At 33.2% G+C, this 21,820-nt stretch overlaps 1 protein-coding gene across 1 annotated transcript; it reads right to left on the minus strand.

The window, feature by feature from the left end:
- Positions 1-12,174: 12,174 nt before the first annotated feature.
- LOC143566061 (uncharacterized) lies at positions 12,175-19,399 on the minus strand. The gene is made up of 4 exons (XM_077052849.1): positions 18,554-19,399; positions 18,408-18,458; positions 13,014-14,006; positions 12,175-12,549 (listed from the first exon to the last, which is right to left on the minus strand). The coding sequence occupies exons 1-4, from the start codon at positions 19,397-19,399 to the stop codon at positions 12,175-12,177; spliced, it is 2,265 nt and encodes a 754-aa protein (XP_076908964.1).
- Positions 19,400-21,820: the final 2,421 nt, after the last annotated feature.

The raw sequence follows: 21,820 nt of genomic DNA on the forward strand, positions 1-21,820 counted from the left end.
GAACCGAACATTCGTTGAACAGTTCGTGAACCGTTCGGCGGGAAGTTCGTTTATGTTCGTTTATTTAGTAAACGAACGAACATGAACACAAAATTTGTGTTCGTTTAATTAAACGAACGAACACGAACACATGTTCCGTTCGTTCGTTTATGTTCATGAACGTTCGTTTATGTATTAATAGAAAATAATTAAATATTATCTGGATATGTCATTTGCTTAAAGGTTTTATATTTGTTAATTTGTGTTCGTTTATGTGTTTTCATTTAAGTTTGTTTGTGTTCATTCACATTGGTTCATATATGTTTATTTATGTTCGTTTATCTTGTTTAGTTATGTTTGTTTAGATTTTAAACAAAGGAACATAAACGAACACAAATGTCCATTTGTAAATAAACGCACATGAACATAAATATTTATTTGATTAACTATAAAGTTAAATGAACGAACACAAATATGCCCTTGTTCGTGTTCATTCGATTCGTTTACAGGCTTTCAATATTCACATTGATGAATAAATCTGTCTTATTCTCTAGCTTTTACCGATTTTATTTGTGTTCGTTTGTGTTCATGAACCATTCATGAACACATTAATTTCCTTAACGAACGAACACGAACAAAAAATCTCGTTCGGTAAGTGTTCGTGAACACAATATTTTCTTAACGAACGAACATGAACAAGGCCTTGTTCGTGTTCGATCGGTTCATTTACAGCCCTAGCTAGAACACTGCCCCCCCCCCCAGCGATAATTGGGAGAAAAGGGCCGGGGCGGGTTGTATTTGTCGCCGCTTGATTTAGAAAATAATAATATTATATATAAATGACCGTTGACAAAGGTCAAATGTAAAAAAAATAATTAATTTAAACAATATATATATATAGATAAACATACACCCTTCTTCTCCATTTATACACAATTCAAACCCAAATTCTTACAAAAAATTAGCAAAATGAATCCTAGAAACAACCCGAACTAACAATTCCCTGCTTTCGGTCAAACGTATGGTTCGCAACCAAGCCAACCGAGCCAACCGAACTTACAATGGAACCCGATGAACCCAAACAAACTGAGCTATCCGTTTCAATTTTCTGACCCAAACCTAAACATGTATGCCAACTATCTCAGCCCCCAAAACACAATGCCGGCGTTCGAGTCTACACCACCAGAGTCGGAGCCGGAGACACAAACGGCACGGGCCTCCGATTCAAGCAAAAAGGCGACCCGTAAACACAAAAAGAGGCAACCGGGGGAGCCGATGGCGCAACGTGATCCATACAAGCATTGGAGCGAGCAGGAGGAGGTGGCCCTCGCAAGGGCTTGGATCGTCATTTCGGAGGATCCCAACGTCGGTAAATTTTTAATATTAAGTATTTATTAAAAATGTATTTGGTGTTTATTAAAATGTATACTAATTGTGACAAATAATTTTAATTTGTAGCTAACTTTCAAACCATCGGGGTGTTTTGGAAGAAAGTCTTTGAATCTTGGCTCACGATAACCAATAAACCCGAAGACTACCGGGGAAAAAAAGCAGTTCAAGCCCACTGGAAGGGGCTTAACGCCGATCGTCAAAAATTTTCCGGGATAATTAACCGGTTGCAGGGGTCCGGTTGGCGTAGCGGGCATAACGACGGCGAAAAATCCGAGCACACCAAACACACCCTCCGATGCTCGTAGCTTCTTCTTGGACGACACGATTAATTTAGCCGACGATGTTAACATAGCCGACGAAGAAGAAGTAGAGGAGTTGCCTCGACCACGCGAGAGATCGAGAAAAAATAAGGGGGAAGGTTCGTCGTCAACACGATTCAATACGTCGCCCAATGAAATAAACGAGTTGGTGGGTCGTTTGAAAACAAATGCCACGGAAATAGAAACGACCTTCGAGCATCCAATAAACAATAAGAAAAGTTGAACCAGACGTTGGAATTACGTCAAATGAAAGAAGACTGCGAATCCCTCAAAGCGGAGGGGTTTCACGAGAAAGCCGCATTATTGTTTCAACGACGACGTGAAAAAATGCACGAATATTACGGATATTAGTTTGTTTTTTAGTTATGTTTTTTTTAGTTATGTTATTTTATATTGTTAGTTATTTTTTTTGTTATGTTTTTCTTTTGTATTTCTTTTTAATTTTATTGTATTTTTATTTAATTATTTAAATAAATTGGTTTTTATTTGTTTAGTTTAATTATAAAAAGAAAATAATAAAAGATACTATGGGCTCAATTTGTAGCCCCTACACCATTACACCCTAAAAACAAATTCCCACTCGTTGCTGACTGGGCGCCACGTGTCACAATTCGCCCCTATTTGTAACTCATCCACTACGCGTAGCCTTAGGCTGTGTGTAGTGGGCTACAATTGAGGGCGAGGAGGGGCGAAAAAGGGCGCAAACACCGCCCCCAGGGGCGATATTTGGGCGATTAGGGGCGGGGGCGGGGTTAGTTTGTCGCCGGGTTAGTGTGAAAAATAATAATATTTTATTATTCTTATCGTTTGACAACGGTCACATATAAATAAAATTATTTAATTTAAACAATATATATATATATATACACACATTCACCCTTCTTCTCCATTTTATATCCATTTTATACACAAATCATACCCAAATTCTTACAAAAAATTAACAAAATGAATCCTAGAAACAACCCGAACCAACCGAACTACCAATTCCCTGGTTTCGGTCAAACGTATGGTTCGCAATCGAGCCAACCGAACCAACCGAACTACCAATTCCCTGGTTTCGGTCAAACGCATGGTTCGCAATCGAGCCAACCGAACTTACAATGGAACCCGATAAACCCGAACCAACCGAGCTATCCGTATCAATTTTCCGACCCGAACCTAAACATGTACGCCAACTATCTCAGCCCCCAACACAATGCCGGCGTTCGGGTCTACACCACCGGAGTCGGAGCCGGTGACGGTGCCGGAGACGCAAACGTCACGGGCCTCCGGTTCAAGCAAAAAGCTGACTCGTAAACACAAAAAAAAAACAACCGGGGGAGCCGATGGCGCAACGTGATCCATACACGCATTGGATCGAGGAGGAGGAGGTGGCCCTCGCAAGGGCTTGGATCGTATTTCGGAGGATCCCGACGTCGGTAAGTTTTTTAATATTAAGTATTTATTAAAAATGTATTTAATGTTTATTAAAATGTATACTAATTGTGACAAATAATTTTAATTTGTAGCTAACTTTCAAGCCACCGGGGTGTTTTGGAAGAAAGTCTTTGAAGCTTGGCTCGAGATAACCAATAAACCCGAAGACTACCGGGGAAAAGAAGCGGTTCAAGCCCACAGGAAGGGGCTTAACGCTGATTGTCAAAAATTTGTCGGCATAATTAATCGGTTGCAGGGGCCCGACTGGCGTAGCGGGCATAAAGACGGCGACATTATAACTCAAGCCTTGAGCGACTTTCGAGCTCAGGGCCAAACTTTTGAGCGGCCCGGGAAACCGTTCAATTATTTGAATTGTTGGAAAAAACTACGCGGTTGCGTGAAAATTGGCTAGGGCACCAACTGTTCCCGTCGCCCGACGAGCCGGCTCATCCCGACAATCAAAAAGGTCGAAGACATCGTCGTCGACAAATCCGAGCACACCAAACACACCCTCCGATGCTCGTAGCTTCTTCATGTACGACACGGTTAATTTAGCTGACGATTTTAATATACCCGACGATGATGAGGTAGAGGAGTTGCCTCGACCACGCGGGAGATCGCGGAAAAATAAGGGGGAAGGTTCGTCGTCAACACGATTCAATACGGAGCCCGTTGAAATAAACGAGTTGGTCGGTCGTTTGGAAACAAATGCCACCGTAATTGGAAACGACCTTCGAGCATCCAACAAACAACAAGAAAAGATGAACCAGACGTTGGAATTAAAACAAATGAAAGACGACTACGAATCCCTCAAAGCGGAGGGGTTTCACGAGGATGTCGCATTATTGTTTCAACGACGACGTGAAAAAATGCGCGAATATTACGGATATTAGTTTCTTTTTTTTAGTTATGTTTTTTTTTTAATTTTTTTCTTTAGTTATGTTTTTTTATATTTTTAGTTATGTATTTTTTGTATTTCTTTTTAATTTTAATGCATTTTTATTTAATTATTTAAATAAATTAGTTTTTATTTAATTAGTTTAATTATAAAAAGAAAATAATAAAAAAACACACTGTGTGCCCAACTTGTAGCCTTACACCATTACACCCCAAAAACAAATTTCCACTCCGTGCTGACTGGACGCCACGTGTTACAATTCGCCCCCAATTGTTGCCCCTCCAATACACATGGCCATATAGATAGAGAGTTAGCGAGCGAGAGTTTTATACTTTTGTTTTGTAATCTACTGCTTTGTTTAATGAAAAATCAAGAAACAAAACAGTAAATTAAATAGTAATTATGTAATAAGAAGAAAATATCTTTCTCAATATGTATATTATATATACCATATAATATCAAAACATGGAAGAAATAAATTATGATGGTGGTTTTGATTTTAGCGGAGGATTTGTGAAATCATTTTTAAAATGAACGAAAATAAAAATTTTATGGTAGGTGAGAGAAGTAAAAAGGGTAATATGGGTGTTTTATATTTTTAATTATTTTTAAAAGCATAATGTTATATATTACAGAGATTGAATCTTGACCTTTTTTTTCACATTAAAACTCTCTTACCATCTAATCAAAGTAGGAATGACGGGTGTTTTGAAATTAAAGGTTGTTCTTTCAACAACCCATCAACTCGACAGCTTCAAATTTAATATACTAGTTGAAATAGAAATTTAAATTGCTAGAATATAAACAAAATAAATGAGATAGGAGAATGAGTTATTTACCACTTTGTCTTGTTGAAGGAAGATGCCTTCAGTAAGCATCTCGTAAAGAACCTCTTTCTTTTCAGTTTCGCATATTTTTGGGGTTTTTGACTGTTGGAATATCTCTTTGTAGTCACCGGGCATTTTAAACTCCCAATTTTCCCAATCAACCTTTATATTAATTAAATACATTAAACAATATTTGAATTCTCTATTTTCATTAAGTTATGTAAGAACTTATTCTAGTATGATGCGCATTCTCAAAAAGAAACCACATTTATGAAAAAACGCAACTTACTTGGAGGTCTAATGCCTTTTGAAGTTGTTTAATCACGTCACTTGCTGTTGGCCGCAAATGTGAATCATCATGTAAGCACTTATAGGCAATATCTGCAAATATAGACAATGATTCAGGTTGTATACCGTGCCCCTTTGTACCCTTAAACACCAAATCCTCAAGTTTGTTCTTCTTATAGTAGTTTTTAGCCAAAGGAACAAGGTATTGTTTGTTATTGGCACTACTTGGGCGAGCCAATCTACCACACAGTATCTCAAATAAAACCACACCAAATGAATGTATATCATCCGCTTTGCTTATTGTACATTTTGTAGCCGTTTCCATGCATGTTGGGTCAGTGTTGCCTGCAAGCTCCTCGATGATGACGTCAGATTTTTGATTATTTGGCCTTACCAATGAGAGCCCAAATGAAGTAATTTTTGCTTTCCAATCCCCACTTAGTAATATGTTACTACTTTTAATATTCCTATGTAACACACACTCTCGTCTTAGAACATCTCCATGAAGAAATCCCAACCCAGTTGCAACATCAACACTTGTCTGAAGCCGTTTCTTCCATGTAAGACTAGTGTTGTTCAACCATCTATCGAGACTTCCATTAGATGCATACTCATAAACAATTACTTTTTCATTCATTTCATCACAATAGCCTTCTAAGCCAATGACATTTGTGTGTGTAAACTTGAAAAGAATTCCCAACTCTTTATTAAATTTACGATCTCCTTGACTATACTCTCCATCCCAACATTTTGCAACAATGATTTTATGTTCATTAGCACGTCAAAGTTGTCCTTTGTATACCTTCGTATGTGCTCCTCTTCCAAGACACTTCTCATCACTGAGATTATCGGTGGCGTATTTTATGTCTTCAAATGTAATTCTAATCATATACATGCTCTTTTCCTATTAATCATTGGAGATTTAGTCAAGTGCTTGACAAATAATTAGGTAAATTAAAATTCTTGTCTAAAATACGATATGAATTAGTATATTATGTTTTACATTCTCAAGTCAATTCCCACCAGCCTATGTGTGTGTCTCGGTGAATATTAATAATATGCATCCATTAATGTAATCTTACCCATTGAGGCAAAATTTTATAAAGTAATAAACAAATTTTGCTGGTTGTAAGTACAACTTTTATTCAATCAAGGTTTTATTTCAATATTTAGTTTGATATTATTATTAATGAAGAATCACTAAACCACCCCTCAAGGTCTAACACGTTAGTCCGAGGATTATGATCACGTATTCTACACTAGGGGTTATAAAACCTTCTTGGCGCAGACAAGTGTAACCTGCAAAACAGAACACTGTGAGCTCGTTACGAGGAATGGGGGGGGGGGGGGATTCTCTCGTAACCACCATCCGGCGTGAGAATCAGTACTTGATAGTCTGAAATAGTCTAATTTGACAGTGATAGATAGAGAAAGTATATCCTTTACCATTTAGAGGTTCATTGGTATTTATAGTCGGAAGAGAGAGTGTGTGACCAACCACCTTGTCAAGTTCTCCACCAATAATATTCTCCATTTGTGTGGTTGTGGTGGTTGGTGGAAGTTGGTGGGCATCATGGCCTTTTGACAAGAATGTGATTGTACTGTTTGTACCATCCTTTATGTGTTGTCCAATCCCCGTTGGTTTGGTGTTTATCCCTAAGTGGGTTACCATCTTTTTGTCCCATGCTTGTGGGACCTTTTCATTACTATTCCCGAGGTGTCAGGGAAAGTTACTTTGGACTTCTATTCTTGGCGTCATGCACTACGCCTCGCATTAGTAGCATGTTGGCGCGTATTGTTCTGCCTGGCGTATGTAACTAGTTTTATACTTAGCCAAATAGTGGGTTTCATACCCTACCTCTACAATTAACAATATAGATGCCACATTAGCACTGTGTGAACTTCTAAATTTGTTGTACGGTACAGAAAATATAACAAAAATGTTTTAAAAAAACCGAATGACGTTTAATCAATTTAAAATTTAGAAAGTATACAGTAAATATAAGACATATCGAATTTTCTAATCTCCATCTTAGATTCTAAGCAATGTAGTTACAAACATATATAAAAAGGTTTTAAAAAATGTTAATTGTAACAACATATGTCATAAAAACACTCAAAAGAAAATCAATACAAATGAAGAACTAAACCTGCTTATAAGCCCAAATTCCCAAATGAACCGTTATCAAATGGGTAACAAACTCATGTCTGAATTTGGCACAAGCAGTCCCTTAAATTTCACCATCCAGTCAATTACTAGCCAAAGTTTAACACACACAACATTTTTGTAAATTACAATTTACACCCCTTAAATTTGTTTGACTGAATTGACTTGTTTCAATTTTGACTTTTAGTTTAACAACATGAATATAAAAATACCATAAGATTTATAATTTATTTAGAAGAAGTAACAAACTCATCTATCATACTTTTAAATCTATATTTGTCTATCATATAAGACTAGAAACCTCAACCATTAGGAGAACATATTTTTTATAAATATTAATACCGCTAGAGTTGCTCACTATTCGAATCGGACTTGAAATTCGAATCGAATTGTATAATAATTTCAATGTTCGAATTTGGTTTTCAAAAATTCATATTCGATTTAAGAATCGAATTTTGAAAAAAAAAATGATTTTAAATTCGATCAAAAATGCAATATATATATATATATAGAAAAGGGTTCAAATAAGAATAAGGGGTTTCCTATGAATGATAACAACCAACAAAATTTTGACATTTGGCATTACAAATTATGGTGAAAGAACAATTCTAGGAAACTATGTCAGTTATAGTGATGAAAGAGTAATTCTAGGAAACTATGTCGGTTTTTGGTAATTTTAAATCTCAACCATTGATTAGCATGATCAAATGGCTATGATTTATTCATAGTCTTCTTAGGAAACTACTTCTTTTTAGTATAACCCTCCCCTACATATATATATATATATATATATATATATATATATATATATATATATGGTACAGTTACCGTACACTAATGTTTAACGTACGGTAGGTACGCAAGACGCTCAAAGACAAAAAACAAAGGTAAAAACCTAAAACGCTCAGAAAAACTCACAAAATCTTAAACGCTAATTAAACGCTCAAAAACCGTCTTTGTGAAAAAAAAGTGAAAAATTGATCTATTAACCATCTAAACCTGTTTTTTTCGATGAAACAATGATTGATTGGATATGTATTGACAATTCTGAGATGTTTGGATGTGATTTCATGGATCGATTCGTGAAAAACGGAATTCGCGTACGTATTTGTACGATAAGCATTAGTGTATTGGATCTTTTCTCTCTCTCTCTCTCTCTCTCTCTCTATATATATATATATATACACATACATACATATATATAAGATAGAATACAATAATCTTTATCATACGATAACGTTCGCTCTATTGATTTCAAAATACACGCGGTGGAAAAATTGAAAATTCCATCAACTGTGTTTCCATATAATTAACCGATGCAATCATGTGGGGCAACAAATCGTGAATTAGTTCGGTCATCTGAATCGTCGACCAAATCAGATGTCGAGTTCAAATTGCCGGCCAAAATTAGATGCAAAATCAAATCGAAAATCAAACATATTGGTTTGGTGTTCTCCATCCACGCTCACATCCCCGAACGCTAATTTAATTGCTTGATTCTCATAATTTCAGTTTAAATTTTCAAATTTTCAAGCTTCTGAAAATTGAGCGTATTTTTAGTGCTATAAATATTGAGTTAGATCTAAGCGTTTTCTATTTGATCGTAATTGGAATTAGATTTGAGGGTTATAGATATGAGCGTAATCAACGCAATTTTTATTTTAGTTCACTAGATTGTGAAACTCTGATATTATACACATAATAAATGATACACATAAATGATATTAGTTTGTGCTTAGGTTGCAAAATTGTGAAATAGAGCTTAGTTTACTAGTGAGAGGTAGGGGGTTCAAACCTCACCACCACCATCAATTTATACGGGAGATATGAGGGATGACCATGGCTTGCCATGGTTCGAGTCCTGATCTCACCCGGTTTTACCGGCTCTTCGTTGTCGTGCCATTTGGCCGGCGTGGGGGTCGGGTTTTATCCGGTGAATCCCTCAATAGGTGGACCGCTAGGGGCTTCGTCCGTCCGGACTAGTGGCCGGCTCGGGCTACCTTTAGCCAATGAGGGCCGCGTACGGAGTACACGGCGTTACTTAGTTGGTCGTTCAAAGAAAAAAAGAGCATAGTTTCAAATGATTGGTTTCATATCAATGCCTTGTATTTATGTAATGATTTTAATGTGGCTCAAAAGAATTGGTTTCATGTTAATGGTTGGTTTCAAAATGATTATATTAACGTGGCTTCAAACCTGTCAGTGATGTTACGCTCGAACCCATGTGTAACATTATGGTTTATCCAGTTACGCTCAAACAATATTAAATGCATTTTTTTAGAGCGTAAAATGCTTTTCTTTTTTATAAGTTGGATCCTATTTTTACGATTAGTTTGAACGTGGTTATCCCACTTATTCCTTTATTGTAGCACACAAAAACAAAAATTAGTAAATTATTAAGGTAGCAGATTTTCCCATTAAGGTTACGTAACGCTTATAGCTTTTTCTTTGAGCGTAAATAGAATTAGAGTTAAGTATAACTTGAATTCGATTTGAGTGTAACTGGACTTAAGTGTCTTTTAGCGATTTTCAATTGAACTAATGTTGCACATTGGTGTTTTCAATTTAAGCAAATGTTCAATTACGTTGGTGTTTTAATTGATTTGTTCGTTTGATTTGTTCTTGTTCAATAAATTTAGACGTGAGTGTTTTTGGACATTGCTAACCAATTGGGATTCAATTCTGATGCAAATTGACGAAGATGAAAATCTATGTGAAGCAGTTGATAAGTGAATTGATGAATTAGTTGATGTGTCGATGAATTAGATTGTAAAACTAGATTTAGGTTTAATTACAAGTCTGTCACCGTGTTAACTTGAAATCAGCGCTCAATATTCTTGCGTACGTTTTTGTACAAGAAGAATTATTTTACAATACCTCACCTCTCTTTATATATACATAAAAACTTATTCAACCACATATTTTTAATTAAAGTTTGAAATTTATGGTTTACTATTAAAGTTAATAAAAAATGTAAAAGTAAAGTTACATTTTTTCTCTTGAAAAAAATGTTTAAAAGTAAGAAAAATGTAAAAAAAATATGAAACAATATTTTTTTATTTTCAATGTTTTTTATTAAATATAACAACATATATTACATATGTAAAAAAAACAAAAACAAAAACTATGTTAAATAGTGTTTTCATGGATTTTCTCAACTCAATTGAGTTTTCATTTTATACATGTCCTACTAGGGGTGTTCATCGAATCGAATAACCAATTTTCAAGTTAATCGAATCGAATAATTTGAATAATTTATTTTTGATGGTATTTGTATTTGATTTGTATTCGTTTAAAAGTTGAATTATTCGATTCGTATTCGTATTACATCCCATATTCGAAATTCGATTCTATTCGTATTTGAAACTCAAATTCGAATCGAATTCAAATAAATTTGAATTGATTCAAGCTCACATATGTCAAAAGCTTTAAAAATAATAATCATCAATGTAAAACACATAAATATAAGGTTAAAATAGCTACAATATAAAATGAAAATAAGTTTAAAATTTAGTATTGGTAAAATTGAAAAATATCAGTATGGGTTGGGATTTATTATTATGTTTTGACATTTATTATTTAAGTATTTGACCCAAATTAATAAATTAAATATATATTAATATATTATATAATTTGAATTCGAATTTCGAATCGAATCAAATAAAAAATCATGAATTCGTATTCGATTACTATACTCGAATACGAATCGAAATGAATTAGAATATTTTGAAATCGAATTCGAATATTGATAGTCGAATTCGAATTGAGTCGAATTTCGAATGTTTCGAATTCGAATCAAATTTTGAACAACCTATGTCCTACACATAATCCGTATATATGTGTGTGGAAATGGCTTTTAATGATTTTTAATCACATGAGTTTTCAAATTCGATATCTTGCCAAGTTCAAAATCCAATTATCCATATATTAATAAACTAGATTGCTAAACCTAAAGTCTTTAATGTTGACTATTGCGACTTTATTTTAATTTTTTTTATCATTTGACTAGTTTATATTTATCTTATGAATGTTAAACTTTTGATTTTAGTAAATTGACATTGTGATGGTTTACAAGTTATAATTTTGAATTTTGTGATGTTAAAAATAATTCAAGTTCATAATAGTTTTGAAAATGTAATTAAAATAATTTTTTTTTGGCGTATTCGATCGAATTAATTTGAACTCAATTCAAATATGCCAATCAAACCAACCGTAGAATTCAAGATTAAATTAAGGTTTAGAAAATCAAAATATGAATGACTCAATTCGATTATATCCGAGTATTCGAAGTTGGACACCCTTAGTTATTGTTAGGCCACAAACTTTTTAATTTATTTATGTATATTTAAAAAAGTTAGGCCCCATAATTAAATTGTTCGAATCGAAATGATGTACCCAAATAAAATAAAAAAAATCTTAAAATAACTATTGAAAACTTACTTGGATTTCTAGTGCTTGCTTAAGTTGGATTAGTACTTCACGTGCCGTTGGCGTTTCTTCTGTGTCTTCATGTAAGCATTGAATGGCAATCTTCCGATATATTGCGAGAGATTGCGGGGCAATATATTCATTTTCAGCCTCATACACTAGCTCATCGAGTTTTCCTTTTTCATAGAGGCCTTTCATAAAATTCTTGAAATAAGACATGCCATAAATATTGTACTCGGGTTTAACTGAGGATGCCAATCTCTGTAACATGACCTCAAATAAAACAATACCAAATGTGTCCATACCAAATTTCTGTCCTTCGCTAGCATATTGTGCATATTCTGCTCGAAACGTTCTCGATGATCCCAACCCATCAATTTTAGCATTCATATCAGCATCAAGTAGAATGTTGCTGCTTTCGATGGGCTTAGAACCTACGACCTCTCCTGTGACGAGACCTCAATGAACGAAAGCCAAACCAGTTGCAATGCCAATACATATCTTAAGGCGTTTACCCCATGTAAGATGAGGGTTATTCAAATGCATGTCAAGACTTCCATTCAATGCATGCTCAAATACAATGATTCTTTTTTCTTCTTCCTCATAATAGCCTAAGATACGGCTGACATTCTCATGTCTGTACTTCCTTCCAACTTCAAGCTCCGATTCATATCTACTGTTTGAGTTGTAATCCCTCACCGTAACGGTGGTGGTATTTCCATTAGCATGCGAAACCTTTCCTATATATTCCTTCCAACCCCCGCAATCTTTGCCGTCATCTAGGGCTAACATTGTATCTTTGGGTGAAAATCGTAGTATATCTTTACGGCTTTCCTGTGAATCAGAATAATTAATTTCGAAAATTAATTGAATTTCCTATCTCTGAAGATTGTTGTACTGAGAGTATTAATAAATTGTAACACACGATAAAAAATAAATAATGAGTTTATAAAGTATAATTGCCTCTTATTCATGACAACTAATAAAATACCCCAAGATTAATTGGACAATGAAAAGGTTAACAAATACGAAATCCTCAAAATAGTGTACCCACAAATATACGTTATTGATTGTTAATGGGTGGAAGAATATTGTCTTGAAGGCATTGTGTTAGTTCATTATCCACAAACAACAACGAATTGTTATAAAAATGATGGATCTAGCTAGGGTTTTGAATTTCAATGAATCTACATGTGATTTTTTTCTAAACTTGTTATGTAGAGTTTTTCGCGTTCTCGCAACTTAAACGATCTCAACCTATGTATATATAGACACACACACATATAGCATTAACTTACTTGAAAGAATAGAGCATTCTGAAGTTCCTTGACTACATTTTCCATTGTTGGGCGATCGTCTTGTGCTTTTGCCAAACATTCATAGGCAATTTTGGTAAACGTGTCCAGGGACTCTTGATTGGGTCCTTTAACTGATGTTAAGAGGGTTTCAGTTATGTCTTCTTTTATTTTAGGATCTACCATTTCCATGTTAGCGAAGTGTTCTCTTCCTACGAGTGCAAGCCCCTTGTTATTGTACTTTTTATGGTAGGCTACTGTCCCACATAGAATCACAAATAAAACTACTCCGAAACTATAAACATCGGATTTGTTTTTCAACTTAGCATCTCGTCTATATTGTGGATCCATGTACACAGGTGTGCCTACAACATTTGTGGAATACAGAGTGTTGTAATGCTTTTCACCAACATACGAGAATATGGAGAGCCCAAAGTCAGCAATCTTTGCTTCCAAATTATCGTCCAACAGAATGTTGGCACTCTTGATGTCACGGTGCACTACCTCCCGTCGGTCTCCGTTAGCAGTGTGAAGAAAACTTAATCCCTTTGCGGCATCAATGGATATTTTTAAGCGTTGTGTCCATCCACCGTTAAGATTATCCTTCACATTTTGTAAATAGTAGCTCAGGCTTCCATTGGAAGCATACTCATAAACAAGAATCATTGCACCACGTTCGTAACAGAAGCCAACTAGATTGATTATGTTGGAATGCTTACAACTCGTAAGCATTTCAATTTCTGAATAAAATCCTTGTTCTGCAATCGTATCTTCTGTATCGTCAATGTTTTTTATTGCAACTATGCTGCGTTTTTTGAGTACTTGACGTTTATTATCCATTTCAATTGCCAAACAAAATTCTTTATCTACATGTTCAAGTTCTGCTGTGTACACTGAACCAAATCCACCAGACGAGATGATGCTACCTTTTGAAAAATTCCCAGTAGCGATCAATATATCATCGAGTCGTATCCTCATATGTTTCAAGCTCGCCAGCTGCCACAAAATGTGTGTACATAGTGAGATTGTTGTTAGAATGTGAAGTAACTAGAGAACCTAATCCAAAATTGGTTACATATATGTAATGCATTTATCCAAAGTTGAGAAACCACATTTTGGACCGCATTAAAGTGCTTGTGTTTCGTAATGCAAGCAAAAATAAGTTGTATTACATATATGCAAGGGGAAAGTTAACGTACAAATGAAATTGAAATTAACACGATAACTGTCAGAATCAAGTAGTATAATAATTATATATACAACATAGTTTAATTATAGTGGAGTGTATTAGATCGTACGATGTAATTATATAATTAAACTACTTGATTCTCACAGTTAGCACATTAATTTCATTTCTATATAATCCAAACCTATATGCAATACATGATATATGTAATATAACTTATTTATTTTTTTCATTTTTTTTTTCAATATCCAAACTCCACAAACGATTTACAAGATCCGAACAAAAAAAAAAGAATGAAACCTAACTTAAAAAATTTGAAACCTACCGGCGCCTATATATCACACTATACTTGCAACACAAGAATTTGAGGTTTATTATGTGTCCGTCCAAACAATAGATTCATAAAGGTTTATTTAAGTGTCCAAACGATAGATTTAAAAATTAAACAGTTAACAAAAATTTAGAGTTAACAATATGAAACACTTAAAAGTCTAAAACAAACATGATTTTTTTAGGGTTAGGCTAAACGTACCCCCTCATGTACTTGTCATACCCCCGCCTTTAGACTTTCAATACATTTAACAATTTTCTTTCACATATTATTACCCTCTAATATTTTTTATAAAGCTTATCATAATAGTAATATTGATTATTTTTTGCAAAATTTTTATTTTATTTTCTCTCTTTTGGTGTTTATTATTCTTTATCATAATAATAATATTTATTATCATTATCAAATATATTTCAAGAATTAATGATATAATCTGTTTATAAAAACGATAAACCAAATTTTATATTTTATCTTATTATATGTCTCCCGTCCGACCAAAGAAATTCTTCGAATATGTTGTTATCTGGGTTCATGCATATAAGATAAAAAATAACTTGTTGATGATCAAGTCGATTTGTTTAATCTCTTTTATTGATTAAAATAATGCACTTTTTTTAAAAAAAAGAAATTTAAGTTCTCTAAAAATTATTAAAAAAACATACCCCAAAGTATTAAAATACAAAAAAAAAGGTTTTATAATATGAAAAAGAAAGGAAAAGAAGAACTATATAAAGAATAAAAAAAACCTTTTAAAAATAATAATAATAATAATAATAATAAAAAAGATAACAAAATGGGAAAGGAAAAACCCGTAATACTTTATTTAAATCTTCGTTTATTCTAACAGACATGAATAATAGATTTCATAAATTTAATGTTTATTTAAATGCTCAAGCGTAAATTTTATTAACCATCTTCACTTTTAATTTCCATGTCAAACTTCAGATTTCAGAAATATTAAGATAGCATCCATACACTAATAATAAGCGAAATGAAATAGATCACTGCAAGAGAACAAAAAATATAAATGTTCGGTTAGTTAATGAAAATTACCCAAATTCATTTCATTCTAACTTTTTTTAAAAATTATATCCCTATTTCATCCTACAACACTTCCACTATCCTCCCACCACCATCTACACTAACAAGCGCCAGCTACCCACCACTGCCAACACACCTACTACCACCATTGTCCCTACTCCTGCCATCGCCATTAACCACGACGGCACCTGCCACCGCTGACCACCGCCCATCGCCCACCACATTCACCCACCACTGTCTTTAGCCCACCATTGGGGCCACCACTAACGCCACCACCACCCACCATTACCACTGCCACTCACCATCAATTTTTTTTATTTCTTCATTTTTTCCCAATGATTCATTCTATTCCCACATTGTAACTAAACAAGACAACTGAATAATAATGATTCACTACGTTCCCTTTGTCAATGACATAATTTCCTCATTCATTTCATTCTACCGTTTATTCCATTAACCTATACTAAACACGCCTTAAGTTTTCTTTGTAGGAATGATTAATCTAACTTTAATGGTAATGGTGTTTAACCATTTGATCAACTGCAAAATACTAAACTTTTAATCTGGTTACGAGAACATGAACTAACATTCAATTAAAAAAATGAAAGAAAGCAAACTTATTTCTACCCTAACAAAGTTCGCATGGACATTCGATGTAATAAAAAAAATCATCTTTGAAAATTAGATTTTAATAATACAGACTATGACTATCCAGTATTTATCGAGAGTAATTCTTACTTACATTTTGATTCATTATAATCCTAACTTTCACTTTATTACCAACAGAAATCCCGATACCATAATCATCATAGATTTTACACGCAAATTATTAATCAAATATAATTTGAGTGTAAACTCTGTGATAATTATATTATTTGGATTGCTTTTAATAACAAAAGTGAAAATTATGCTTATGTAAGATCCTAAATTTTACATCTACATATTCTAATAAAGTAAAATAATTATAGACACGTGTCAGTTTTTGGTTAATTCTTAAATTTTTTTCTCTTCAAAAGTAATATGTCATAGATAAATAATTATTCATTTTTCTTTTACACTTCATTTATAATAATATGATTAAATTATTAACTTTTCATTAAACTCTATTTATATTATATCCATACACTTTTATAAAAATAAATGTTTACATGTTATACTACTATACATTGTAGAATATATTTGACAACATGCTTGTGAAATCCAAAAATTAACAAAAAAATCGTTTTGTTAAATATTGATTGTAATATAATTTGAAATGTTATCATTAACAAATTATACTATATATATTGTTGAAGATTGTAAATAAAAAAAATTAAAAAAAAATCTAATATGCTTTTAATTTACGAAGTTTTTTTTAATTATTAAATTATAAATATATGTCTAAAAGTTTATCCATTTAAAAAAAATCCATTTATCTATTGGTTTTTTCTGTACATTGTCATATAAATTTATAAATTATAATATATTATTTATATCTATATATTTATTTTTCGGTTAATTCAGTAAACTATTCATATATGTGTTAAATTGTAAGGATAATATATACCAATCACTTTCAAATATAATAAAGTTTATTATCTTTAGTTTCTTGGGTTTTTTATCAAGGATTGCTTCGGGTTTTTGGTGGAACCTAAATATGATTATTACGGGTTCAAAGTTGGTAAATAGATCGTTTGGTACAAATTAACTACATTTTGGGTTAAATTTGTTATGGATAAAAAAGGGGTAATCTGAATATTTTTAAAAATCTAAGAATACAATAGATTTATTGTCAAACTTGTTACGGATTCAAAGTTTTGACTCGAAAATGTAAAACAAATGAAAGTTATAATTTTAAACATGATTAGGCTTCGAATTTATTTTTAATGACATTTTTTAAAATAGTCAAAAGATTCAGGATTTTGCACATGGAGTATTTTTCCCATGATATTAAATTTAAGAAAAAATGACAAACATTTCAGTCATGCCACCTACAGGCGTATTTGTGCTTCTAACTTTTATAAAATTAGAAACATGTGTGCCAACATTGATCATTCTTAAATAGTGTTCAGAAAGTTGTATGTGAAGCATGTCGTACAAAATTATGCTCAAATGAAGCAAAACATTCAATTCACAAAATTGAACGGGTTAAGCCGTTATTTTTTTGTCAATTGGAAAAGTCGAGAAGCCACTCAAACTTATCAAAATCTTTTGCATGGTGTAGCTCAAAACTATTATTATATGAGAAGTATTCTTCGAAACTGGTTCATAACCAACTTTCTTTTAATTATACGTATATGATACTGGGAATAAATTTTCAATAGACGAATTGTTCTTGGATATGTGTTTGCACGTGCATTATTTTTTTTTGTCAAGTTTATTATTTTTTTTGGAAAAAACTTTTTGTGATATATATAAAATTAATTGATGTATAATGATATAAGCATAGATGCAATACATTTTTCTATACATTATGTATTTATTTATTTGTAACATAATTATTTAGATTATCCCATTTTTACCCGGGCTCTAAAACTAGTATTGTTATATTTGAAATAATTATTTTCAAAAGGTTAAATAAAGATCTTATTTCATATAAATAGAATGAAGGCAAAGTAGATATATTAAATGCTTTACAAGTTCGATTTTTACCTAAAGTGGGCTATTTGGGTTTTTGAAACTGATAGGGAAATCATGGGTAAACCATAAGATTCATGCTTGTATGTGATGATAGATGGTGTACTTCATGTGTTAATCATTGTTAAAACCATTGTTTGTATTCTTAAGTAGTATGTGCCAGTAGGCACTAGTAGATAACATTTAACATTTACCGCAATCAACAACCAAATAAACTTGTTACCTTTAACTTCAAATGGTCTGGTATTGTACGTAATGGAACCGTTGAGTGTTCCTGTAATATCATTGAAACAGTGAAGAACAAATTAACGAACTTATAGTTTTCTATGACAAATGAAACAAAAAACAACAATAAAAGTACGGCCTTACATTATTTTCATACATATGTTGAACTTTCAATGCTCTCTCAAGTCTTTTGAAGATCTCATTCATGGTTGGTGGTGCTTTCCACGGGACCAGACAATCATATGCTGTTTTTGAAAAGACGTTGAATGATAGTGGATCCATTTGGCTAAATAGATCATGATCAACAAATTTATGCAACTCTCTGTTTTCATAATGGAATATGGCTGATGAGGCTTGAAAGCTATTATCTTCTTTCGATACGAATGCTTCCCTACCACACAAGAGTTCAAACAATACGATCCCCATGGAGAACGCGTCCGACTTATAGGTCCCCATTCCAAGCTTCTCATATGCCAAGTCCAGATTTCTTGCTGGTATTGTCATTGAATACTCGAAGCCCGATATTTTGGCTTCCCAGTTTTCATCTAACAAGATGGCATTGATGTTGATGTTATGATGTACGATACCAAAATTATGCAAGTAACTCAAAGCACGCACAACCCCAATGCTTATCTGCAGTCTTCTCATCCATGTAAGTTGACGGTCACTTAGACGCCTGCTTAGACTCCCACGAGCGACGCGCTCGTTTATTATAAGCATCTCATTGTTCTCATAACAAAACCCGACAATTGAGACCATATTTCTGTGCTTAAGACGAGAAAGAATTGAAATCTCCTTTTCAAACGCCAATTCTTGCAGCCAAAAACTATGATCTAACCTCCGGACAGCAACGTCGACTAGCCCTCCTTCAAGTGGGAGTTGTCCTTTATAAATCTTTCCGAGAAATCCTTCTCCAATGAAATTTGCATCATCAAAGCTGTTGGTGACCGCTTCTATCTCTTTTAATGGGATATTTAGGGGAGCAGACATCCTGTTTCTGTTTTACAATGACCAAGACCTTAAGAACAGATGGGAATATGCAAGGAAAAAATGCCACTGGCATCATAGACAGGTGTTTATATTTATATGTGAAGTAGCTAGCAGTCTCAGGATTTGTAACTACGATATATATATATATGTGTGTGTGTGTAGGGATGAGATTTTTTTCCCCAATACCCATACTCATACATGTTTAGTACCCGTACCCGTACCCGTACCCGTACCCGTACCTATACCTGTACGCGTACGTGTCTATTGGTTACGGGTATGGGCACTTGAATTTACTGATTATAGGTACGGGTACTTTCGGGTACAAGTACGGGTATTACGGATACTGGTACCCGCTTAGAATATATAGGGGCTTTTATTAGGTTTCCAACACTCATGACTAAACGTTCAAGCATGATTTTCAAAACATAATATAAGTTCATTATAAATGTATATGTGTATATTCATATATTGTGTTCATTATAAATGTATATGTGTATATTCATATATTGTGTATTCGTAAAATTTTATTTCATGTATGTGTAATTGTGTATAGGGTAAAGTTAAAATACAAAGAACAACAAAAATAAGAAGGATGGGAAGGAATTTAATCCATTGATCTTAGATTTGGATGGTAAAGATTAATTCAAGAATAAAAATAGATGAAAAAGGCATGAAGATAATAACCTACTTATGAAGACATTCTATCTCCACATGCAAGGCACATGTCAATTTCTCCATCATTTTAAAACGTCTATAACTTTTTCATACGACATTTTTTTAGAAATTTTTTTTACCATAATAACAAGCGTTTTTTTATCTTTAATATGAATATCATATTGTTATATAAAAATAAAAAAAAAGCTGGTGGGTTTTTTTATATTGTGTTATTTGGTTGTTCATTGTGTTTTTAATTGGGTTTTTCTATGCATTGTGTTATATATTTCGGTCATTGTGTTTTTCAATTGATACTCGTATGAAAGATAAAAATTAACACAAAGATTATGTAATTGTGTCTTTCGTGCTTCATTGTGTCTTTATGCTCAAGATTTGTCTTTATACTTATCCTTGTGTTTTAGTCATTGTGATCAATATTCACTTAATTTGAGAAAAATAGTATTATGTTGTTTGTGTATTACGTTCAAGGCATTGTGTAATATATAGATTCCATTGTGTCTTACGTTTCAGCCATTGTGTTATACACATTTACCATTGTGTCTTAAGTTTCAGGCCATTGTGTTATACGTATTTACCATTGTGTCTTACGTTTCAGGCCATTGTGTTATACGCATTTACCATTGTGTCTTACGTTTCAGGCCATTGTGTTTACGCATTTACCATTGTGTCTTACGTTTCAGGCCATTGTGTTATACGCATTTACCATTGTGTCTTACGTTTCAGGCCATTGTGTTATACGCATTTACCATTGTGTCTTGCGTTTCAAGCCATTGTGTCTTACGTTTCAGGCCATTGTGTTGTGTCTTACGTTTCAGGCCATTGTGTTATACGTATTTACCACTGTGTCTTACGTTTCAGGCCATTGTGTTATACGTATTTACCATTATGTCTTACGTTTCAGGCCATTGTGTTATACGGATTTACCATTGTGTCTTACGTTTCAGGCCATTGTGTTATACGGATTTACCATTGTGTCTTACGTTTCAGGCCATTGTGTTATACGGATTTACCATTGTGTCTTACGTTTCAGGCCATTGTGTTATACGGACTTACCATTGTGTCTTACGTTTCAGGCCATTGTGTTATATGCATTTACCATTGTGTCTTTCGTTTCAGGCCATTGTGTTATATGCATTTACCATTGTGTCTTACGTTTCATGCCATTGTGTTATATGCATTTACTATTGTGTCTTACGTTTCAGGCCATTGTGTTATACGCATTTACCATTGTGTCTTACGTTTCAGGCCATTTTTGTTGTTATATGTATTCATTATTGTGTTTTACGTTTCAGGTTATTGTGTAATATGGATTCATCATTGTGTTTTATGTATTAGATAATTTGTTAGTATTTTTCATTATATATATATACTATTGCACAATGGTGTTATTAGTATTTTAAAAAAGCACAATGATCAGATGGAAGACACAATGGCGAAAAAACAACATAACAAACAGAATGACACAATGACGAAAAAAGACACAATGGTAAGCAAAAGACACAATGACGTAAATTATTTTTTTATTCTTATATAACAAAATTACACTCATATTAAAGGTAAAAAAACGCTTGTTATTATGGTGAATTTTATTTTTTTTTAAAAATCATCTGAAAAAGTTTTAGACGTTTAAAAATAATGGGGGAATTAACATGTTATTTGTATGTGGAGAGAGAAAATGTATAATATTATTTTTATACTCTTTTTCCTTTGGTCCCTACATGACACATGTCAACTAATTATGGTTTC

This window comes from Bidens hawaiensis, unplaced genomic scaffold (assembly GCF_021521415.1).
Source record: "Bidens hawaiensis isolate Kalapana, Puna unplaced genomic scaffold, B.hawaiensis_p1.1 tig00022683_1, whole genome shotgun sequence".
In the NCBI taxonomy this organism is placed as follows: Eukaryota; Viridiplantae; Streptophyta; class Magnoliopsida; order Asterales; family Asteraceae; genus Bidens; species Bidens hawaiensis.